We start from the raw sequence: 25,592 nt of genomic DNA on the forward strand, positions 1-25,592 counted from the left end.
TCTTCAAAGATAATTTAATATAATATTTTGCTCCTTTGCTAGTGTACCAACTGTAATATTTTATGTACAGTGAGTACACACAAAATTGTGTGCATCGTAATATATAATGCATGTTGGGATGCAGTTCCACCAAGATCCACGGAGTGGCGGTGCTACATCTAACTTGATCAACTTCAAATGTATCATTTGTCTTATCCCTGATACAGTAAAGAAACGGCACATTTGTCCTTTAGAGCTCAAATTCATTGTCCTTCTTGTTTTTGTAATCCTAATTGATGTAAATTTATTTTCTGCACTACTAGAATGGATTTCTATAGTGCCCTGGATTTCATCTACAATAATAAACTGTAATAAATTAAATAAACGACTCTTCATTTTTAAAAAGGCTTTATTTTACAGTTGAGGGACGCAGAGACCCCGTAACACTGGATGAAATTTAAACAGAGATACAAAAGACAGAGAAAATACACATTAAAAGGTGAAAGGAACAATTGAAAACACAGTTCGCAAAACAGTAACATCAGCTGTAATTCACACAAGGTAAAAACAACAAAAAAAAGGTTTAAAAAAATGACTTAAAGATAATAGATTTTAGGGAAACGTTTATAAAAAAAGTATGAATATGGTTTAAAGGAGGCAATATTAAAATATGTTTATTTGAATATTTTTTTAAAGTGCTGAGGTTGGCAACAATATTATTTTTTAAATATTTATTTTGGGGCTTTTTGCCTCAAATCATAGACAACTTCGGAAAGATTAAACAACCCTGATCCAGAAGAACTTCCTATTTCAGTTTTTTAACACCGCACAAACGTTTGAACAAAATACAACCAACAGAACATTTATAGCCGAATTAAAAATTTAAATGAATACCTTTAAGATTTTATTATATATGTAAGATTGAAAAATAAAATAAAAATTGAAAGCCCTGCTGGACCAGTGTTAACATTTTCTGAAGTGGTCTATACAGTACAGTAGGGAGATGACAGGAAGTGAGGTGGGAGAGAGGAGGGGCCGGATCAGAAAAGGACCACAAGGTGGGACTCGAACTTAGGACGCCTGAAGAACATTATTATTACTTGAAGCAATTCAAACTTTGTTCACAGAGGAGGCCTAAAAGTGCCAATATAAATGACTATGCGAAATAAAAAGCAGGCAGGTGGGTGACCCGAAACTCTGAAAAACTCCCGTTATAAATCCAAAAATTTGATTGCAACTCACAAAAGCTTCACAGTGTATAAAAAAGAAAGAATAGGAGATTTAGCGCAGTGTGACAGTATTGCATAGCTGAAAGAATGCGCTCACTTGCTTCCCAAAGGAACTGTAACAGTATGTGTCTATGCTTTTTTATTTTACTCTGTAGGTGAGCATTAATAGTGTTCAATTGCTTTTCAACAGTTTATTTTTATTTGAGGAAAACATCAAGCTTTTTCTGAATGTTGTCAAAAGAGTCTATTCCCATGTAGTCGGCCTGACCTTGTTCCCACTTCTGCTTGCGCTCTGCTGAGGTCATGGAGGACAGAGCCTGCTGTGCAACATCCTCCTGTTGACAAAAGAAAATCAAGAGCATAAAAAATGATTTGGTAAAATTTTCGTTCTTTACATTTTAAAAAGATAATTTATAAAATGAAAAAAGTGAAAAAGTGTTTTATTTCCCAGTTTGCATAATGTATGAACCAGAAAGAAAAGTAATAATGAACAGAAGTGGTGAAGAATATCTGACATATATAAAATTATTTTTAGTTTTTCCTCTCACTGTTGTACAGTAAGGCTTTCCAATCTCCAGGAAAATAGTGCACAGTATGAAGGTTAATATGTGGTGATGTGGCAGTGTTTATCTGATGATGTGTTACCTCACAGCCGGAGTGGAAGGGCAGGTCTCCATACGCTCTGAGCAGCATGGGCACGACTTCACTACTGTAGAGAATCCACCACTCCAGGAGGAAACTGGGGTGAGAGGTCGCGTCCTGGACATCCCCTCGCACTCTCCTCTGTTTGGGGTCATAAGTGTAGCTCCATGGCTTCATCTGCCCCAGGAAGTGGACAACTTTTGCATTTGCGCCATATCTTAGGACATTAGAGCAAAAAACTAAATTTGGCACGTTTTCTTTTAGTCCTTTAGTGCCGTGACTGCAGATTTTTACATCATATCACAGATTTTTAATTCTTTTAATTAGTCTGGATCCTTTTCATGGGTTTTGCATGGGTTAAGATCTTTTCATTTCAAAGTCATTTCAGAAAACAAAATCTTAGAAATCTGTGGATTTGCCTTAATTCATGTTTATTCACCTGCTATTTCATTTAGTCACTGAGCTGCGAAAAACAACCCAGATATGACCACCTGTTTCTGTTTGATGCAATTCTTTTTTCAGGGCGAAAATTCCTACATTTTGTCATATGCTAGCTAATGTCGTCCCAAGTCTTTTTCTGTGTTTTAGAAACAAAGCTGAAAATGAAGTATCTTTCCCTGTGCGGTATGAATCAAAGATGCCCAACATTTCTATTTTGGTCTGTCTCTGTCCCTTCTCCAGAGATTTTGTGAGGAGAGTTAATTCCCACCCTCATGCTGTTATACCCTTCCTCTGTATCTCTTCCTTCTTCAGCCCTTCACGACTGTAACCTGATGTTACAGCATGTACAGTCTTCATGTGACCCGAGCGTGGATCTTCTTACCGTCCCGTCTTGAAGGTCACCAGAGGCCAACATCAATGATACAGCGACATCATAACTAGCAGGGCCGCTTGTGAAGTGCTAAGCAGTTTTTATGAGTATTCCTTACTGTTTAAATGCTGGAAGGTAAGTGTAGATTGCTATGCTGCTCATGTTATAGATGAAAGGGAGATGTTTGGTGATGTCAGCTGTTGACCAGTCACTGAAGAAGCCGTTTAAGACTCCTTGGTCCCCCCCTGTTGTACAAATGACAAGATAAATTTTCTTTAATTAAAAAAAAAAAAATAATAATAATAAAAAGTAAATTGAATTAAAGTGCAAAGTGGGATGTTAAAGAGTACATTCCTCAATATTTTTAAGGGCTTATTTTGGTTTATGGAGTGTCCGACAACAAGTTTATGTACATACATGATGTAAAAATACTATTATTTCGTAATAATAAGCAGTTTTTATTACCTTACTTCTTGACTGACTCTCAAATGATTCGTTCCGCGATTCATCTGTGTAATCTCCGCCTTTCCGCCAGCGTAGTCTGATCTGATTGGTCAGATAGTGTAGTCTGCTGTGATTGGTCAGATGGTCTAGTCTGCTGTGATTGGTCAAATGGTCTAGTCTGCTGTGATTGGTCAAACGCGTTCAGCATGTGTCGCAAATGGACCGCCTATCATTACTGCTGTATTACGGTTTGCAGGTGGTTGGATATTAACAGTGTATAGAGAGAGATGGCGTCGATTTTACCTTACCAGTTCGAGCCTGAGTCTGACGAATCATTCTTTAATCCTTATACAGATGCCAGTAAGAAAAAGGACTGTTTTAGACACTTCTCTTGTAACAGTTAGTTATCACGGCATACAGTGTACGGTGTTCGTATCTTCAGATGTTATTATAACTATAGTACACCACGCAGTTCTTGAAATAAAGACTTTGCGAGTTAATATGGTTGAACACTTACATTAGCGCAACGAGTTTATAGCTAACGTTAGGTAAACAAACAGTAACAACCCCAAAAATAACGGTAACGTTAGCTAAACACAGACATGAGATAACGTCACACAAATTTAATTTTAAGTAAAGACAAAAATAAAGAGTCACACTTACAGGTTGTGATTCGGTGGAGCTTACAGGTCCAAGTAAAGTTGGTATTGCAACATCTTTTAAGGAAAGACGTTTAATGTATCCTGCAGTAAAGGCGCCAAGATTGATGAAGCAATCTTCGGTAAAATGACGCGCGCAAAGTAAAACGTTCGGTTTATACTCCTTTGGTGTCGTTTGAAAAATAAATAGTAACCATTTTTTCCTCAGAAGTTCTTCCTTTGGTAGTGAAAATAAGACTGACTTAGTTTCACTACATTTCACTTCTCTTAGACATGATGCACACGTCACGAACGAGCTAGTACAGTGTTTGGGGAGGAGAGAGTTAAGTTTTCGCAGTCAGTAGGCGGGGATTTTTCTAGTGACGTAGGTACATTGTGGTTAAAGATTCGGACAGGTCATGGCTTGTTCGCTTGATTCAGAGTCGATTACCTTTTTTATAAGCTAATAACTTTGTTATTCGTTCACCTTCGGATTTACAACTTGGCAGATTGCTTACATTCAAACACGGCAAAATTAAACACTTCATGAAATGTATTTTTTATGATCTCGAGGAATGTACTCTTTAATATAATATACACACACACCAACAAAAGAATGAAAAGATCAACTCCACGCTCTGTGGTAAAACATTTTTTAACATAAAAATTTCCTCCGGGGGGGGGGGGGGGTGGTTAGGGGTGGAGCATACTATTTAATACTCTGCATAATACTCTGCACATCTCACATAATACAACATGGAAAAACACAAGAGCATGCTGGTTTAACACTAAAGGCTACAGAATCCTTCTCGGGGCTTCCCTTATGCAGGTGGCTCAATAAACATTATTGTGGTCTTTAGTTGTTCATTTTGAGAGGATGAGCAGAACTGCGCAGGAATGCACACATGTCTCTCGTTGGCTGATATTGGCAGAAGATGAGAACAGAACGGCATGATGGCCTCGGGTCATCAGGACTGCAATAACCGAGTGAATGGAAAGATGCCCATTGGGTTCACAGTCCCACACAAAATCGACCTCATTGCTGGTGTGAGAGAACACAGCTTTGTCTTTAGTTATTAGTGTTCTTGATGCCAAGCAATGCTGGAAGTGATTTGGCTGGTTTGTAAGTTTGAACTGAGAAGTTATTGTACAGTACATTCACCATTTAAAACCCAGAGACCATGAGTTAGTGGTGTGGCTGAGGTAAGCATAACTATTAGAGGTGTAACAATGCACTGAGCTCACGATTTGATACAATACATGATACTGAGGTCACGGTTATTATTGTTTCACAGTATTTTGAACAAAATGTACAAAAACTAAACTAAATCAAAATTTATTCAGACTTATTATAACACAAAATTAAAATGAAGAATGAATTAAAAAGAGATAAACCCCGAGAGAGAATGTCTTAAAGGAATAGTCCACCCAAAAATGAAATTGAATGCATAATGTGACTTTCTTTCTTCAGCTGGACACAATTTGAGTCATTTTGAAATAAGTCCTGGCTTTTCCCGTCTTGGTAATGGCTTTAGATGTTTTCAGTGTGCTTGAAGCTCCAAAAAGTGATTATATCTGGCATGAAACTAATCCATACGACTGGGGTTTATACATGTCTTCTTAAGCGAAAAAATATGTTTTTGAGTAAAAACAGTTAATATTTAGAGTGTATTTAGCCAGGATTGATTGCATTAGACTTTAAACATGTATGAGAAAACTACACACGTAATGGTGGCACTCCGGCTTTACGTGTCTCAAAGATGAATCTTATTGGTTCTCATGCAGTTTTCTCATCTATACCTAGGATGGGATGAGGGTAATTATGAATCAAAATAAATTTTTAGGTGAACTTTTCCATACTCCACCCAAAAATGAAACATCTGTCAGGAATTACCATATCAGGAAGTCGTTCCATATCTGTATACATTTCTTTGTTCTGTTAAACACAAAGAAAGATATCTGGAAGAATGTTAGCAAGTGACATTTCTGGGGCATCATTGACTAGTAGGAAAAATTAAAATGGTACTCAAAGGTGCCCCAGGACTGTTTGCTTTCCTAAATTTTTCTGTGTGTAACAGAAAAAAGTATTTTTCCTACTATGGTAGTCAATGATGAAATGTCAGTTGCTAACATTTTTTTCAAATATCTTTCTTTGTGTTCATCAGATCAAAGAAATCTATACAAGTTTGGAACAACTTGAAGGTGAGTAAATGAAGACTGAATTTTCATTTCTGGGTGAATTAAAGCAGTAAAAGCTCAAAATTTTACATGAACATTAAAACATTGTAATAGTTGATGCAGGTCAACCAATGGGTGTAAACAGACAACATACTGTAACGTAAAACAATCACCATATCTCTAAGATACATATTTTAAATTTTGTGTCGTGATATGCAATTTGGCTTGTTGAGACATTTGCTATTAATATTTATAACAGATGGGACTAGAATGTCATGGGACTTAAGGGCTGGCACTTCTGACATGGGCTAGAAAACAACCTCCATAGCAACCCCCCAGAGCGTCCTAGCAAAGAAATACTACGGCACAGCCATAAATAACATAGAAATTCAGTTCTTTAAAACCACGTATCTGTGGATTTTGTATGAACAGGTGCCATGAGACGTCAAGAGAAGTTCAAGTCATCCCTGTTATGACTACAAACAAACTAGCCCTACAAATAAAGCAATCATTACAAATTACCACACAATTAAAGCATTGATGTGCTGTTGAAATGAGGCTAAAGATGAGGACAGCGAGTGGTCACTTCTAAGCCACCACGGGTAAAAATAGACTCAATAGACTCTCTTTGGTCCCCCTTGACAAGACTGTGTAGCATTTACATAAAAGCCCAAATGAGCCATTAATGGCTCTTGTAGAATATCTAAAGCATGATGTACAGTGTTTTGAAGAGGTTCCAGTCTCCATAAGCAGTCTCAATTGAGCTCACCAGATCCCACCCCCAAAATCCTGCAATCTAATTGGTTCCTCATCGGTCACGTTCAAACTCACAGCCAGATCCACAAGAATGAGTCCACTGTCTCGCTGAGGTGAAAACATGGCCAAAAAAAACCTGTGATGAATCCAACTGCCCGCCTGAAATGATTTTCCTTTCAGTCACCTATAGTACGAGCTGGCATGTGTGAAGCATTATTTGTCTTCTTATCGAATAAGTTGCATGCTCTCCTCCTGTTGGCCAAACGAAACCCATAAAAGTTGCATAACAAACAACTTTGCCAAGACGTGGCTGTAGAAAAATAGCCCTTGGCTCCTAAAAACAAGAAAAAAGGGACTTGCCTTGAATGGGGTTTTGTTTGTAGAGCGAGCCTGGGCCAGATTCCTCCTGCTAGGCCTATGAACATTTTGGAGCAGCTGTGTTGGGCAATATCTGCGAGGCTCTGTTGTGTATATTCGCTTGATTAATTTAGTGATGCAGATGAGAAGAGGCGGTTTAATTGTTACTGACACTAAAATGAATGTCAAAATATTGGGTGGGTACTCATCTTCAAAGACATTTCAGTTGTCATGGAGAGCTGGAATGATGACTGCAGTTTGTAAACTGATTTAACAAACTTTCTTGATCAACAACGGCTTTAGACGGGTTACTAGATAAGGACCAGAAATCACCACAGAGATAAACAAATTGTTATATTTTATGAGCTGTGAACAAATGCCAGGTTATCCAGATATGCATACCGTATGGATTACAAGAGCGTTTGTGAAGGCATGTTTAAGGTTATTCTAAATGTAGTGACATGTTTTTTTTCTCAGTAAAATACTACCATGCCATCACTGTCAGGTGGAAACCTGTATGTCCAAAACCACTACACTTGTGGTCAAAGTTGATATTGTGGCTTTATGAACACTTGAATGAGTAATTATATTATTTACATTTCACCAAAATCAAAATGAAATAGAGGTTTTTGTTAGTTTGTTGAATGTTAGACACGTGTTTTGGCATTATGGCTGCATCTGAGGCAGTACAGTAAGTGCATTGGATTGTACAGTATGTGGGCGCTCAGGTTTTTCTATCATTAAAATCTCATCAAAAAAATATTAAGTGCTACACACAGAGGCTGTTTAGGACATTATTGGGTATGACTCCCTTTACACAGAGAAAATACATTTACCTATTTCAACTCATTAACTTCAGTTCAAACACTGCCTTACATTTTGCTTACACTTGCATTTAAAAGATATTAAACTGTTAAAAAATTGCATTTAGTATAACATTTAAAAAATCAAGTTTAAAGTCAGCATGAAATGGCAGTAGCGATTGTTTTTTCTTCCGTATCGTGACGTATACCCGAGTGAAATTACTTCTGAAATGAGAAAAAAATGTTGTGGGGGTCTTGATTTCATTCCTCGAGTACTGATTGGATCGTTAAAAGTTGGATGTTGCCAACAAAATGGAGTCAGATTAGTAATAAATCATCGCAGCCCCGCCCTCACGCCCTTCCTGTGAAGTGAAGAGAGGTTTTCGAGGGGGGGAGGAGCTTAACGTTTTTGAGTGAAGATTACAAGCGCAAATTAATTTAAAAAAAATAATGATGTGCACAGATAAATAATTTATAATGAATACTGCAACACTGTGTATATCAATTTGAATAGACATTTTTAATTTCATGCCACTTTTTATAAATATATTTAAGTGACTTGTAAAGATTATTGAATTTAACTTTAAACTCAAGTTTTTTGGCTGATTTTTTTTGTATTAGAAATAAAAATCAGCAAATTAGTAACAACTAATATGCGGATCACAGTGTACACTGTGCTGTAATTATAGCTTTAAAATAAGACACAAATAAAATAAAAGCGCAAACAAAATAAATAAATTAAACCATAAATTTAAATAAACCAAAAATTGAGACCAAGGTGCGACTATAATATAAAACTTTCTGAAATTATTTTCTGTGGTAATAAGCAACATGCCACACATGCTGACGACAAGTTTAAACGTGTATTAAAACCTAAACATTCTGGGTCAATGGTTAAGGCACTGAAATTCATCCGCTTCAATTTTAACACAGAGAAATAATGATGACGGTTTACTCACCATCAAAGCTGCCGTGCACTGTGCAGTACTGGAGAAGTTTGCCGTAGGTTTCATTAGACGGCCGGAACACAAACACACCAGAGTTAAAGCAATCGGGCCAGCCCGGATCCGGCGCTGCAGAAAACTCCTCTCTGTCAAACAGCTCATCTATGTTTGATACAACCTACAGGACATCAGATCAAATTATAGCCACTAAATCTTTTCATTATCAATTCCACAATGATTCCACAGTTATCAAGATCCAGTTGATTTCTGATGCATATATTTATTTATTTACTCATGGAACATCTAGCTTTACTGACACATGGAAGTAATGGATTGTAAATACCAGTGCACATTCTCTGCAAGCGGTTTCATGTTAATGCTAAGTTTAAGTCTAAGTTTAATGCTAAGGCTTTAAATTAATGGTGTAAAATGACTATTGATTTATGTGCGTAATACTCACCAACGTGTCTGCGTCCATAAAGACGCATTTAGAGTAGTATGTGAGTGTCCAGCAGTGCAGTTTGGTAAACGTGACACCAAGATCAGGTCTCTTCATCATGGCCAAATGTGCTGTGTCACCACTGTCCATCACATCCACCAGCCTGACTTCATCATAGATCTTATGAAGCACAGACCTTATAAGATGAAAAAAGTTAAAAACTGTTAATCACCTAAACTGAAGTGTTTTTGTCTGAACAATCCAACATCCATCATTTACTTATTGTATTAAACTGCAAATCTGTACAGTTGTGTTGATCAATTAAATGCTTTGCAATCGAATGGTCTGCATTTTATTAAAACTCACAATGCAACCACAGTTTATAGCTTTGCATAAAACGGATGATATATCTGCATTTATGCATATTCAAAGTTAGCAGATAAAGATGCATCATATGAGGTTTTAGGTCAATAAGGCCAAACTCTACTTTATTATGAAAGTGCACAAATGCAATTAAGAGTTTGAGTGAATACTAACTAAAAGCTTTCATACGGTACAGTATGGTTTACGGTATAAGCATGAGTGACTTGCATGCTTGACTTTATTTTGTTTTCTTTAAAGTCAGACAACATCTGCAAATGAGTTGCAAAGAAGACAAAAATTTGTACTAGACATGACATTCGACACATACTGTACTGTAAGTGTTAGTAAACATCCTCCAATTTGTACCTGGACTGATCTGACACATGAGGTCCAATGAGCACCACCAGCTTTTTTGAAGTCTTGTAGTTCCTAAGGGATTTCCCAAGCACCATAGCTCCCTTTGCATAGCTATCGTTTGTAGCTAAGGTGACAAATGCATGTTCTGTGAAGGAAATGGGAAACGTAACAAAACAGCATTACGTCGACTGACATACTGTGTCTAATGAATTTGATTTTTCTTGCTAAGTAATGAAAGCAACACAATTGAGTTCTACGTCTATGGTGGCACTCCCTTTAAATATTTTTAACATATCAATACGTCTTGAATATCTATTGTGTTCTCACACTATAGCATTTAAATATAGCAATTGCAGTATATAGCAGTGTTCTGTAAGTCAGAACCATGATCCACACTGTAAAAAAAATCCCGTAAAAAAACAGATAAAGTACTGGCAGAAAATTACCAGTACATTTTCCTTTATTTTACGGACATTTCCATTAATGCTAAAATGCAAATGAATGCAGTGCAAAATGTAAAATACAGGTAAAACAACTGTAAAAATGAACACGGAAAATTCCTTCATATTAATACAGTATATTGTGCCCTATTTTTACGGCTTTTTTTTTAGTGTGCATAGTCATTAGTTCTCATGAGTTAAAGTAATAATGAGCAAGTTTGGACAAGCTTGACTACATTTAATTAAAATAATTTTAAATACATAACTTAAAACCACAAGACTTATGCTTAAATGTTTTAAATGAGTTAAATCTGCTCTACTCTTTAACCTTAAATCTCTATTTGAGAGGGTCTGACACATGAAACATCAAGGCAACGAAATTTACAACCCCCGATGTTGCATAACTTAAGCCATGTATTCGCATTACACCCTACACGCAATTTACACGCAAATTGTTGATCAGCAAAAAGCCATGTTAGACTAGAAATCATTCAATAAACTGTAAAGAACTAAATGTGTTATAAACTTTACATAACCAGCACACTATCGTAAACACGAGCACAGAGGAGTTCATAGCGATGATGAAATGCATTGCATAAACTGACTGCGCAAACATTTGTATGCTGTAGACAACTACAAAAATATTCGCACCACAACTGAATTTAGGCAACTTGGAGGCGATGTGTGCGCAACGACGCATGCTGCTGCAGAAAGATGACAGACAGTCTAGACTTGCAGCTGCAATGCCAAAAAATCTGCGTTGCGAAGACATGTCTCAGTTCCGATCCTCACAAGTCATGCATGCAAATATAAACCAAAATTACGAAAACTGCATCCCCTGAACCTATGAAATATGAATATGATCAATACAATGAACATTCTGGTTGCTCTATTTAGAACAGAAAAAAACCCGAAAGCCTCATATAGAGCTGTGTACATACATGTAATTTAAACAACATACTCGTATAACTTTTACTGCTATTAACAGGTGCTACAGAGGTCCTTTATATTTAAACTTCATCCGTTTTGTGTAACGTATGTATCGTCACATACCTGACATGATTGATATTTGTAAATCAAAGCTACTTTGTAGCTCGGTCCCCCCTAAAACAGCAGCTTGGCTTCAATTAAAGAGACTGTGCTCATTGATATCATCGTGTACTATCTACATGTAACTGCGAGTCACGTGACTAAAAAGAGCTCACGCGGACACGCCCACCATTGGTGCATTCATGTAGGGGCGTTGCTTTCCACATGTAACTGTTCATGGAAAGTTTGACAATTAAGATTTAGGTTAAAAACGATTGAATGCGCAGAAGGATTTTTTCTACATTAATAGGTATTTTTCACAGTTTTATTTTATTTGTATTTTTATATTCCATAGTTTACACTTATTTATTTGGAATTTTTTTATGAAGTATACGTAAGATCCTCTGTATGTTCTGTTTTCAATTGGCCCAAGCCAGACTGTTTGAAACTGTTTGTCAGCAAATATTACAAAACAATACTAAATGTTATAAAACGTTGTCTAATGGTGCTCTTATGATACGCGTTCTAACGTTTGATTTAGTTGTTTATTGTGACACCTCCTGGTCAAATTGTGGTAATGCGCACGTTTAGTAAATCTAAATATATGAAGAGTTTGTTTCCAAAATGAAATAACTCCGTTTTTAAAGATTTTCAAAAATCATGTTTTTTATTATGTTATCATGTTTTATTGTGTTAGTTAGCTGTGTTTTTTTTTAGTTATTATAGCTTAAATCAAAACAAACCAACTGCAGTTTGATTGATATTAATTGGAATGTACAATAAAAATACATGATTTTTGAAAATCTTTAAAAACGGAGTAAAATCTAATTTTGGAACCAAACTCTTCATATGTATTTAATAAGAATAACTAGAAGAAATTAGATATCGTACGTACTGGACAGGAAACATGGTTTCAAGTGTAAATACATGATTACATTTTTTCCTGCTGCTCATTTGTCTTTTTTCATGAATTAATTTTTTGTTAAAAAAGAATTAGAATAAATAAAACATCAACAAAAAAATCCCTGTATAGTGCAATTGAAAGTTAAACGATATGTTAAAATAAGTATATTTTAAGATAAATGAGCAGTCCAGAGGTTATGTTTTATATTTAATGTTGATTAAACATGTTAAAAAGGGAAACAAATATAAAAACATATCTTTTTCAGATGTTAATACATTGTAAAAATTTGGAGCTGCGATTAACTGCGCATGCGTGCAAAATGCAGCTCCACCAGAGGAAGCTCAACCAACCCTGGATGATTTACGCAAGATGTGACATGTTATTGAAATTGTGACTTGATGCTCTTTAACAGCTAAGGCTTATGTGCTTGAAATCTTGTCGAACAGATGCAGTGCTGTCTCGCGAAGATTTAATATTCGTCACTGACGTCAGAAGAGATTTATAATGTAATGCTTTGTAATGTTCATCCAAACGTAACGTGTGAAGGCGGGACTTTCATCATAGACGTTGCGCTTTAAACGTAACGTCAACATGTCGGGGAGTGCGGTCACAAGAGTTTTACCTCATTCAAGCAGAATTTTGCCCTTTCTACAACCCATTATCACAAAGAGTGTGAAAATAAGAAGATCCTTAACTGCCGAGCTGCAAGGTAGATGTTATGACGTTTTAAACAGTCTGTTTTAACTCTTAAAGGAGACGCGCACGCATGAACACAGACTGAACTCTGATCAGTGAGGAGTGCGTGCTAAACCATATCAGTAAACTTGCTTAAGTTTTCATTGCTTATATATTATTTGATTTATTATGTATACACACTTGTAAACAATCATAAAATAGTAATACAGTTTAAATATGAGCAGATTAAAATGAGCAAGATGTTTTTTTTTTACATAACCAGTTAATTTTTAATTTTAGTCTAGATTGACTGATTTACTGATTTTGGATTGTATTATTTATTAACTTATGTTAACTCTTTTCTCTTTTTAAACCACGTCAAGGCCAGATAAAACCACTAGATGGCGTCAAAGTCTTAGATCTGACAAGGTATGTGATGAGAAGTTCATAGATATGAATGGAGAAGTTATGATATGCAACGGGATACTGTACAAGTTTTAGAATCAAGAGTCATCCACTTTGCTGCTTATACAATTATTACATGCAGAGTGCTGGCGGGACCTTTTGCTACTATGATATTAGGAGATTTGGGGGCAGAGGTGATAAAAGTTGAACGGCCAGGTAAGTGATTAGGTAAGATAAGTCATTAACAACAACAACAACAAGTTTTTTTAATGTTTTGAATGTTAAACCTCTATACATAGTCATTAGAATAGAGATCTTATGTTTGAATCCCACTCCATTAGCTTCACCTTATAGGCTTCAGTCCAGTTTAATGTGCCTTCATGTTTACTTGCAAGTATATTAAATTGTCTAATCAAATAGGCTTTCAGAGCAAATATTTTGAAGTGGGTAGTGCTATTTTATGTTAAATGGCTGCATTGTAATGCCATTCATTTCATTAAATGCCACACATTTACAGTTACTGTAAACATTATGATTTGTTTACGTCTGAAGTAGATTATCTTTCTCCTTAAAATGTAAAGTCAGATCTGTGTACTGTATGTGACAGGTTCAGGAGATGACACGAGAGCGTGGGGACCTCCGTTTGTGGGTGAAGAGAGTGCTTATTTTCTGAGTGTCAACAGAAATAAAAAGGTAGTAAATAAAATATACCGTCCTGTATCGTTGTTTGTAACCTAACATACTGTAAACTCATAAATTCTGCATTCGTGATCTTTCCTGCAGAGCATTGCTGTTAATCTTAAAGATCCAAATGGGACCAAGCTTGTAACTGAGGTACAACTTTCATTCATTTTATTGATATTACATAACATTTGTTTTTTTTATAGGCATTACAGACCAATAGCACTAACAACTTCAATCTCACGGGTGTCCAAGTAAAAGCACAACTTATAAACTGTATACCATAATTATACTCTCATATTTAAAATAAGATATAAAAGTGTCTGGCAAATGTGCATGAATGTAAAATATTTTTTTTACTTTTGTCTCATGTTAGCTTGCCAAAGTGTGTGATATTCTGGTGGAGAATTACTTGCCTGGGAAACTAAATGAGATGGGACTTGGGTACGAGGATTTGAGAGAAGTGGCCCCTCAGCTGATCTATTGCTCTATCTCAGGTCTCTCATCTGCTATTTTGCAATTCAGTTTTTTTTGCTTGTTTTTTTTAAACCCCATGTATAGCACATTGTACTACAGACATGACTCAAATCGTGTGGTATGTGAAAGAGAGGTAACTGATGTACAGTGTTTGACTGGCAGGCAATAAGCCACCACCCTGAATGTCTTAGCAACAGCTATAAGCGAACAGCTAGTTAGAACAACTTAGCAACAGACAAGCCTTGGCAACCACCCACAACATCCTAAGATCACGATAGAGGCTTGCATTGGCAACATTATGTTATAAAATGCAATAAAAATAAAATAAAGGGATAGTTCACTCAAAAATAAAAATTCTGTCATTTATTCAACCTCATGTTGTTCAAAACCTGTATATGACTCTTTTTTTCCCCCTGTGGAACACAAAAGAAGATATTTTGAGAAATGTCTCTGTGATTTTGTGTCTTTGCAATGGAAGTCAAAGGGGGTCAATGTTGTTTGATTACCAACATTCTTCAAAATATCTTCTTTTGTGTTCTGCAGAAGAATGAAAGTCATACAGGTTTGAAATGACATGAGGGTGAATAAAGGATGACACAATTTTCTTTTTTGGGTGAACTATCACTTTAACTCTTTAAATTTACACAGTTGTAGTCTGCATAGTTTTTTTCTATTTTATTACGTAGAGCAGCACAATCTGTAACATGAGTGAATAAAAAAACGAAATGAAAGAGAAACCTTTAATGACATTTACGTCTCTAGTTATATTTTAAATTAAAGAACAGGATGAGACACGTATTTTGTTAAATTGTTGACATATCTGTGGTGTTCGGAAACTGCCCTGCTTGTAACCCACAAATGCTTGTTTTTAGTTGCATGTTCCATATGAAAAGGCCAATTTACTTTACGGTCTAATTTTTTAAATCACGCTCATAAAGGAAGCAACTCTGAACTCTTGAAAATGGTTCTGTAGCCACGCTAATCTGAAGCGCATGGGCACTGTCACCACGCTGGCTGCTGGAGTGATTGCTTTCACGTGTCAGGCTCTCATAAATCCTGCAGTCAGACTTGATAAAGAAATCGGGGTTTGGTACACGGTTACACCTCTTTCATTTCTGGGCAGTCGTGGCTGCTAATGGTTAGAGAGTCGGACTCGTGACCGGTTCGATCCCCAGGGCCGGCGGGTAACGACCGAGGTCGCTCCTTGCGCAAGGCACCTTACCCCTACTTGCTCCCCGGGTGCTGCAGTGATAGCTGCCCACTGCTCCGGGGGTACGTGTGTTCACCACTTGCTGTGCGTGTGTTCACTACTCTCTGGATGGGTTAAAAGCAGAGGTCACATTTCGGGTATGGGTCACCATATCTGACTAATAGGTCACTTTCATTTTCTCAAGACACTGTAGATCCAGAGCTGATGTGAAACCATCACCTGGCTGTACAAGCTGTTATTCGTTCATGGTTTTTGCTTTGAATGTGAAGAAATTCATCTTTTGTCTCAGTGTTGTCTTGAACCCAGGCCTGTGCAGTACAAATAGGTCAGTTTTGGTCAAACCTAAAGTTTTTATTTGCATCTGGATTAAATAATGCTGAAAAATCCCCTTTTCTGTTTTGAAATAAAAACTAGTTATGAAATCAATACACACCAAAACAACAGTTTATTTCTTATAAACTTTGCAAAACGGTAGTCCTGCGTTTGATTTATGAAGGTTGAGCAAACGGTAGTCCCATGCTGGCATTCCTCATACATTTCATACAAGTTGTGACATTGTGTCAACACTGTAGTGGCATCTCCTGTGGTTAGCAATGAAACGCACACAAAGACTGAAGATTTTTTTCAGCTGTTCTCCGTTCCATCACAAATCACAGCCAAATTCCCATGTCTCTCACTGCTTACAAAGATCTGGAGGCGTAACCCACAAGACTTCATTAAATTGTGGATGGAGGACAGTTAAATTGGAATGATTTATTGTGCTCGTCATGTGTTGTTTAATTTTCCTCCTTTGAAAGATTTTCTGATGTCTTCTCGAGTCTGAAGTCGTTCTTGAATGCTTAGTTTCAACAAGTGGTTTTTCATTTATCCGGAGAAAAAGTTCATTTGGCTGTACTTTTGTAAAACAAAGAAAATCTTTTGGCGTAATACAGATTTGAGTTCCCAATACCTGTGTGAACATAAGGATTGTTTTGAAGATGACTTTTACATTGTTGTTATCAAAAGTCCCTTCGTGTCCAGTATTGCGGTTCATATAAGTTCTCCAGAAGTGATTGTGAAGTATGAGTTATAATTCCCAGACTGCTCTCAATCCTTTTGTATTAAAATGGAGAGATGTACCGTTGAACACTTTTCCCATGGCATGTAGATCACATTTATCAAACTGAAGACATGTCTGCCTGACAAAACAGATACTTTTCATCTTTGTTATTTTGCTCGTGTTTTGCAACCGGGAAGATCAGTGTGAACTTGTGCTGACCCAAAATGAAAATGTGGTTGTCGGATCTCAGCGGGCGTAACAGCCGCTTTCCACGAGCGGGGTACAAATGGATTCTCCCATTACTTTCAAAGCAGTAACGGCACAAATATGTGTATTCCTACTTCACCTGTCATTTTCAACTGCACTCATTAATGTGGTTGTCCTTAACTGAACACATCTCTGTGTTATTTCTTCGGACAACACGTTTTGTGTTACTTTCAACTCAATTTGTGTTAAAAACCAACACAATGTTGGTTGAAAGTAACACATAATTTGTTAAACAATGCAAAACAATGTGTTAAAATGAACGCATCCAAGTGCAGTAAAACCAAACAATATCATAATTTTGAACATTCAAGAAAATACGTTCTATGAAAGGTTAATGTTTACTAAATACAATTCTATATGTAGCTAAATATTATGTCCTTCCAAAACCTCATATGTCCAAATTGGCTGTTTTTCAGGAAATGGAAAAACCCCTGTACTTAATAAATGATTTCACACTGTGCTGTCAAAGTTGACAAGCACTTTTAAATACCTTTTATTGCTTAGATATTTGCAAAACCCATTGACAAACATAAAGAGTGACTAATGATTTCAGAAGGACAGCAGCGGAGTATTATTTATTTAATATTACAACATTTTAAATATGAATATTTATTAAAGATGCACCAACACTAAATGTCTCCACTGATACCGATTATACAGAGTGACATCTGCCGATACCGATTCTGAAGATTAAATGAATATTTCTTAACTTTCTGAATGTTATTAATCCATATAATGACTATTAATACTGAACATTAAACTGGTGATGTTTCTTAACATTTTTTATATACAGCGAACAAATTCATTGCATTTTCCTGTCATCTTTTGATTGACAGGATATATCGGCCCTGATCATCGGCCCTATAGCCAATACAATTGCTTTTATCAACTGACCGATTATTGGCCAGTGTATTGGTGCATCTCTAATATTTATTAATTTAATAATAGTTATTAATATGTGTTAATGTTAACCCTCTCCCCTTCTGCCCCAAATTAAAACATTTAATTATCATGTCAAATAAATACAAAATAGCACATATTAGGTTAAGAAGATATTTTTGGAAGGTTAACCACCTCACCTAGCTGTTATAATTTGCTTTGAAACAAACATATCCTTTGAGTTTTTCCTTTTTTCAAGCCCTGTTTTATACCCTGCTTGTGTAAATCGCAGACTTGATATTCTTGCAATAATTTGATCGAAGTTGAAAATGTTGGGTTACGTTGTAATTGTTGGAGTATGAGCTGGATGTCTTCTGTGTCTCTCCTGTTGCATGCAGCCAGGCCTTTAACTCTCAGTCTTAGGAAAATATCATTCCCAGTCTCCTGCACCAGCACATGAACTGTGATTCATTGAAAAGCACAATCAAGACTAAGGAAGCTATTCATTTATGCCTGGTTTGTGTGTCACACGCCGTTGTCGTTCTTCAGTCTTGTCTAATTGATTTGCAATGGGCCTTGCAGTGGCATGCCGTCAGTTGATTTACTGACATCCTCTGGTTTATTGCTTCAGTCCTGATGGGGGCACCACTGTGGTCCAGTAGCAATTTGGGAGTGACCCATTTTTATTTTGGCTGAAATTAGTCAGGAAGCAGTACTGCCTAACCTATACATTGTGATTGCTCGCGCAGTTCCCCACAGAGGGATAAAGCCATGACTTGGCAGCCTGAATACGTCTTTGATACGAGACGTAATTGGCGTTTTGCTCCAAAAACATGAGGAGATGAATCAAACGTTGACATCAGTGTTGTGAGGAAACTCTTGTGCAGATCATGGGATTTGCCGTGGCCGCCGCAACGATGACTTAAATTTGGCTTGGCTAGTCATTTTAAAATGTGAAAGGTTGTTCAAGTTTTCTCTTATTCCTCAAGGGGTGAAGTATTAAGTGTGCTTGTAATATGCTTGAAATGTTCTTCCTTGTGTCAAAGAAAAAAATGTACACAGCAATTATATGTCTCCTGGCCAACTGTCATAATTCGGAGACGTCTGGGTTTTTGGATGACCCGGTAGAACGCAATGCTTTGATTGGAACGTCTGGTACACACTGTGCTTGAGTCTCTTATCGGTTTACCTCATCTATAACGCTTGTTTAGTTAGTGGATTGTGTCTTTTGGCTACTTTTGGTTTAAACCAGGTCACCTCTGTATTTACTAACAATTCCACCACGTAAGCAAAACCAGTCGTTTCTTTATATACTGTAAACAAAATGGTAAACACATTCCTTGAACCATCATACAGCAACGTCAGAATAAACGTAATACAAAAAACCCCACACATTTATTTATGCATAAATTGTAACGATGGTTTTGATTTTCACACTGTATTTATCATTTTATATCTCGTCTCTTATGGTCCATGCAGAAACGGAATGGATGTTTTCGGGCGATACACACACTGTCTTGTCGAGGTAACGTAAAATAAGGAATAAGAACGTAGGATAAGGTTAGTACACAGATGCTTGAGGTCTCTGTGACGCTCCACATGCGACAGAACGGCCTGTTTCGTTTTTATTATTGGGGTTTAATTTCTTTACAGAGAATTAAGTGGCGTCTGAGAACGCAAGTTGTTTTCAGCATGTGTCCTTCATTAGATGGGTCCCCCACACCCAAATGTGCTGAGGTTTGGCATTGCCTTTCACACTGTGTCTCAGAGTTGGCAGGGGAGAAACTGGGTTACGTTTGATAAGCGGATTCAGGATTGTTAACAGTCGTGTTCTTTACATTGTTGACTAATAACAGCAGCTGAAGATTGATCGCTAGAGTATAGATTTTGGCTAAAGTAGTAGCTAAAGAAGATCTTGTTGCTCATACTTAAAGGTCCAGTGTGTCATTTTTTGGAGGATCTATTGACAAATATGTCAATAGATGTCTGTTTCTACAGTAGCCCTAAACGGACAAACTGCTCTACTGAGCGCGTTTTGTAAAGAAGGGGTGGAGTGAGCCGTTGGTTGCAGTTCACAGCCTCACCACTAGATGCCGCAGAATTTCATACACTAGACCTTTAATTTGTACCACACCGTTTGTTCAAAGAACCAATTTCCTGCTGTTAAAAAAACATTGACGGAAGGGTTGAGGAATACCTTGGCACCACAATATCTTTGAGAATATGGGCTAATATGCCTAACAACCACTTATTACACCCTAGAAACCATTTAGGAGTGCACTTAAAACTTCTCAGAAGACCTCAGCATAGCATAATAACATCTGTAGCAATTCAAAAATGCCCACCTGCCACTCAAAAATGAGTGAAAACTCATTTGTCTTTTTTAAATTTATTTTTGATATCAAATGTTTATTAAATATCAAGTTAAACAGGTCTGTAATCAGATTAATGATGTGTCATTCATGACCACAGCACAAAGGTATAATACTCGGGTCAGGGATTTTTCAATGTAGTGAATTTGCTTTGTAAGTTATTACAGAGACTACGGCTAGAAGATTGCTATTTTCTTACTAGGGCATGACAGATTTTCCTTAAGCCACTGTAATCACTGCCAGGCAAATAAACACAGCCATAGATGTTTACCTCTAAAGAGTCTTAGAGCTCCATTGGACTTCTTAGAACCAAATTAATCTGACTGCTACGATGATAATACAAATGCAATCAGATCTTTGCCCACCCTCGCACTTGACGTCTGTTCTCAGCTGTAGGGATTTCTCAGAACGGCACGCGGGTCCAACTCAGCCCATATCGGCCACACAGAAGTATGCCGGAGATTTTTGGGCTGGCATGATCGGGTTTTGCAATACTGCGAGCTGTAGGCACTTTTCTGTCTGATAATCCTCCCCACTGATAATCAATAACAATGTGTGTTGATTTGTGTAGGATATGGACAGACGGGCCCCGAGTCACACAAGCCTGGCTATGACTCCATTGCGTCTGCAGTGTCTGGTATGATGCATATTACCGGTCCGGAGGTGAGGCCAATGATCTGATGGGTTAAAGGTCAAGTGGGTCATTTTTGCACCGCTAGCATCAACGAATTTTCCAGAAAAAATGAGTGGTTTCAAATATATTTGTCCAGACAAATGCTGACTGATAGAAAACTGATAGTTTGAGGGTGCATAAGGACACCAGAGCGATGCTGGGCTATCCAGACATAAACAAATAGTGTAAAGAAATAAACAGATTTTGCACACGGCCGATGAAAAATAATCATCACACAGACATGCATGTCGTAATTCTTTCCTAGATTGTTTTTGATATGATAATGGAGAAATCAAATTGGTCATGGTAATATTATTATGATATTATTATTTATAAAATAAACATTCATATTTTTGACTAGCAATAGCAAGTAGCCAATTGTATGTATAGTTGTAACGTGAACAAATTAAAAATGGTAAAATGCAAAAATTTGAATTGTATATGATTCTTTGTTCTGTGGAACACAAAAGAAGATATTTTAAGAAATGTCTCGGTAGTTTTGTGTTCATACAATGGAAGTCAATGGGTTTCAATGTAGTTTGGTTACCAACTGTCTTGAAAATATCTTCTTTTGTGTTGTGTAGAAGAAAGAAAAATCTTTTAAAAATCGTAAAAGGCTTTCTACATGTTCCACGCCAAAGTTTCTCTGTCTATAAGAAATACATTAAGACAGGAAAGAAAACTGCACTTTTCAATAGTGTAAAAAGTCAGGACGGTTCAGGAAATTAGCCTACAAATGGCTTACATGTAATTGTCTCTGTATATTAAGGTGATATTAAATATTTTAACAACCAAAAAATGACACGCCTTACCTCTAACATTACAATATATTGAAAAACTGTATTATCTCGTCTTCACAACTGTTTCTGTTTTAAGGATGGAGACCCGGTCAGGCCGGGTGTGGCTATGACCGATCTGGCCACTGGTTTGTACACTCATGGAGCCATCATGGCTGCTTTGCTCCAGAGACAGAGAACAGGACGAGGACTTCACATTGACTGCAATCTGCTGTCTTCACAGGTAAGAAATTATGAATTTATTAATGTTAATAAAAGATGATTTCATTAGCACACAATTAAATTGTCACAAATGATTATATTTAGTAGGATACATCATTTATTTGCTGTCAATTTAATCAATTTATTTAGTGAGACAGGACACAGTTAAAGCTAGTATAATATGCAATCCTAATATATTAACTGTCCCATGTCCAAAGTCCTATCTCTTTCATCTCATACAGTATAATAAAATCATTTAAACTCCGAACGCATATATTTCATGTTCATTTATATATTTAATTGTTAGGTATCTGTGTAGTAAATTGGGTAATCTAATGTAGAAAATGTAAGAGCTCATTCAGGCAGGCTGTAGAGAGTCTAACATGAGCTGGCTGTGTCTCAAAAATCACAATCCTTGTAATAATTATTATGATAATTGAATGACATTCATGAGCGTTACTGAATTGCTGATACAGTAAGCCAATTCACTTTCAGGCTGTGAAACTGACATTTGACGTATCTTATTCTTAAATCAGTCAGAAGGACGAATCTTCAGCTTTAGAAGTCTACCTCGTTCACATTTGAAGATATTTGTTTTCATTGTCTCTCGTCCAATAGACGAAACGAACATTTTAAATGAAACCAGACTGCTCTTGTTTTGTTTCTTTGGCTTGGAAGAATGGCGTCCCTGGAAGCCAGTTTAATCTGACCCATTCACTACTCAAGAGAAAACATGAACGTTTTACTTTACAGTTTAAATAAGTAATCTGTCCAGAACAATATAAGCCAAACATTGTAGCTACTAGACTTCAGCATGCATTGACAGCAGGATTGTTTTGTCTTTTGCTGAATGTTTTTTTATCTCAAGATTTTTGTGTTTAACGATTGTGTTTAAATTATCTTTCGACTCAAGTTCAGGTAAAGTTTCTACTTCAACTGATTACGTTTAACTTTAAGGGTAATAAAAGTCATCCAGAAGTCACAAATCTGACTAGTCTTTATGTAAGAAGTGACTCAGCTCAATTTGTTCCTGTCACAATCCTCGTGCGGTAGGCACACGGGTAATGGGCCAGACAAAGGCTAAATGCTAATTCATATGTATTATGTGTATTGTGCGTACCAGTAGGCTATCCCGCGTGCCACTGTGTACTTCATGAGCAAATTACAATTTTGAGACAGTTTAATACCTGTCCTCGCATGAGAAAATGGTACACCATATACAAATGTCCCTCGGTGATGTCATCATGAATAATATGCGCCTGGCATTTCCTTTTTCTTTGCTTTTCGACTTCAAAAAATCATTCACGTTGCCAAACTGCCAGCCGCCCGCTCTGCACAGGAAAAAACATCAATACAACCGATTGCTCACAATCGCGCGGCAAACGTTGAGATGTCAAAAGCGTGACATCGTGACACTAAATGCGGTGTGAAAAGTTTGCATGTTGCTAAGCGTGTGCGGCTGTCTGCTGACATCTTGCGATACATCACTGTGCACTACGGCCGGGAATAAATCATGAGTGTTTTATAATCTGCACTGTTTAATGCAAACTAAAAGACTGGGAATGAGATTTAAAGCATTTATCTCTTCAATTGCTTGTGTTGTTGTCTGCCATATCACTTAAAGGTCCAGTGTGTTGTTTTTTGAAGGATCTATTGACAGAAATGCAATATAATATACATAACAATGTCTTCAGAGGTGTATAAAGACCTTACGTTATGTTTTTATTACCTTAGAATGAGATATTTCTGTCTACATAGACCGCGGGTTCCCCTCACACGTAATTCTCTGTTGCTTCTACAGTAGCCCTAAACGGACAAACTGCTCTATAACACGTTTTGTATGTTATCTCCTTCAGTAAAGAAGCGAAAACATGACGACATCTTAGTTCTGTCAGCCTCCGTAGTACTTCAAAAGGGAGGGGTGGAGTGAGCTGTTGGTTGCAATTCACAACCTCACCACTAGATGCCGCTATATTTCAAACACTGGACCTTTAAGATGTTTTTCAAACACTTTGTTGGCTGTTTCACTGAAGTCCTAATAAATATCAGTACACAGCACAAAATAACTGTTTTTATGTTGTGCAGAATGAGAAATGCATCTCGAAAGCTCTTGTTGAATTGCTTTGGCACAGAGTAAGCAGGGAAATCTCATAATAAAGATTGTTAAGGGTTATTGAAACAGAAATGCATTGGAAACCCGCTGTTTATTTCGACTGAAGCACTTCCAGGTTTGAAGCAAAACATAATTTGACATTTGAAACTGTTGAATCACTAAGAATGCGAAAGGATTGAGTACCATTTTGCAAATGACAGGTTTTAGTCAAAGACATAAAAATCTGAGATGAATTCTTTATGAATCATTTGGGATGTCGTTTCTCTGTCTTAATTCAAGCGTCTGAGTTGAAACTATTGTCCTGCATCAGCTTGAAGACAAGCTACATTATAACTCAGTCATGCACTTAAGATTTTTATACAGACAATTTGAAAGATCCGAAAAGCTCTTTACTCAATATGTTCAGAACTTATTTCTGACACCACAAAACCCGTGTGCAAACCGTACAAGTCGGATAGTTCGTCCCCTGAATGATACCAGCTCGAAAGAAGGATGTGGTTTCCAGAGACGTTTCCAATAATGCGTTTGTTTAGGATTGTCTGTTGTGGTTCAAATACATTCCGTGGATGTTTTTTTCTGTCTCCTCATACGTTTTTAATTGCATCTCATGTCACATGACTTGAATCGCTTGCTCTTGTGCATCAGATTCAGACGGGCTTCTAAGAATGTAGCGGATGTTTATGTTTTATCTGTGGGCTAAAGAGATGACGGGTCACGGTTGCTGCGGTAGACCCCGAGCTGGCAGAGATAAGTGGGTTCCCTTTCGCTGCCCACCCCTCCTTCAAGCAAACATTCTTTACTGATTGTCTTGTGGTCGCAGTAATCTAACCCTTCAGCAAATTTAGAGGCACTACACAATAGCAAAAGCACAGAGGGCATACAATAACTACTCAATCCAGATGCAAGCACGGATAGTTACGGGGGGATACTGGGTGTCCTAGGAAAACCTTAAAGGAATAGATCACTTCAAAAAAATCGTCCTTGGTTCTGTTCACCCAAAAATAAAAAAAATCTTTCATCATTTACTCAACCTCATGTCATTTCAAACCTGTATGGCTTTCTTTCTTCCTCAGAACACAAAAGAAGATATTTTGAAATATGTCGATAACCAAACAATATTGACCCCCTTTGACTTCCAGTGTATAGACAAAACCACATTTCTCAAAATATCTTCTTTTGTGTTCCATGGAAGAAAGAGTCAAATAAAGGTTTTGAATGACACGATGGTGAATAAATGATGATTTTTTGTGAACTACAATGATGAAGATAGTTCTTGTTACAGGTCACAAATGCACAGTTTAAGAAATATTAAGTAAACAATTTTATAGAAATAACGGCTTCATAAATTTCACTTTCTTTGTTACGCAAAGCTATATGGATTTGTAGTTTGAACTGAACAGGGTTATTATTTTGATTCTTATAGAGCACATTGTAAAATGAACAGCTGTTTGTAGATAAAGCAATGCAAAATGTTTCGCAATGCATCAATA

The 25,592-nt window shown here is 36.9% G+C and overlaps 2 protein-coding genes across 4 annotated transcripts in view; one reads left to right on the top strand and one right to left on the bottom strand.

Moving 5' to 3' along the window:
* Positions 1 to 162: 162 nt before the first annotated feature.
* Positions 163 to 11,544, bottom strand: gyg1b (glycogenin 1b). Its single transcript, XM_057323421.1, has 7 exons — positions 11,434 to 11,544; positions 9,950 to 10,085; positions 9,242 to 9,416; positions 8,797 to 8,959; positions 2,780 to 2,906; positions 1,854 to 2,067; positions 163 to 1,543 (listed from the first exon to the last, which is right to left on the bottom strand). The coding sequence occupies exons 1-7, from the start codon at positions 11,438 to 11,440 to the stop codon at positions 1,406 to 1,408; spliced, it is 960 nt and encodes a 319-aa protein (XP_057179404.1). The 5' UTR covers positions 11,441 to 11,544; the 3' UTR covers positions 163 to 1,405.
* A 1,089-nt stretch (positions 11,545 to 12,633) lies between these two features.
* The window catches only part of sugct (succinyl-CoA:glutarate-CoA transferase), a 112,163-nt gene continuing 99,204 nt past the window's right edge, over positions 12,634 to 25,592 (top strand). For all 3 annotated transcript variants that reach the window (XR_008961854.1, XM_057322905.1, XM_057322904.1), the window contains exons 1-8: positions 12,634 to 13,022; positions 13,372 to 13,417; positions 13,536 to 13,609; positions 14,001 to 14,086; positions 14,177 to 14,227; positions 14,451 to 14,571; positions 20,890 to 20,981; positions 21,868 to 22,011. Coding sequence is in view for 2 of the 3 variants with exons in the window: in XM_057322905.1 (XP_057178888.1) it covers positions 12,905 to 13,022; positions 13,372 to 13,417; positions 13,536 to 13,609; positions 14,001 to 14,086; positions 14,177 to 14,227; positions 14,451 to 14,571; positions 20,890 to 20,981; positions 21,868 to 22,011 (732 nt within the window). In the remaining variant the exon portion in view is untranslated. The remainder of the gene's footprint in view (positions 13,023 to 13,371; positions 13,418 to 13,535; positions 13,610 to 14,000; positions 14,087 to 14,176; positions 14,228 to 14,450; positions 14,572 to 20,889; positions 20,982 to 21,867; positions 22,012 to 25,592) is intronic.

This window comes from Triplophysa rosa, linkage group LG23 (genome assembly GCF_024868665.1).
Source record: "Triplophysa rosa linkage group LG23, Trosa_1v2, whole genome shotgun sequence".
In the NCBI taxonomy this organism is placed as follows: Eukaryota; Metazoa; Chordata; class Actinopteri; order Cypriniformes; family Nemacheilidae; genus Triplophysa; species Triplophysa rosa.

Coding starts and splice junctions, on each gene's coding strand:
- gyg1b (XM_057323421.1), bottom strand. Junction 8,960..9,241: donor TTATGGACGCAGACACGTTG/GTGAGTATTACG, acceptor GATGTCCTGTAG/GTTGTATCAAACATAGATGA. Junction 2,907..8,796: donor AGTGCACGGCAGCTTTGATG/GTGAGTAAACCG, acceptor TTTGTACAACAG/GGGGGGACCAAGGAGTCTTA.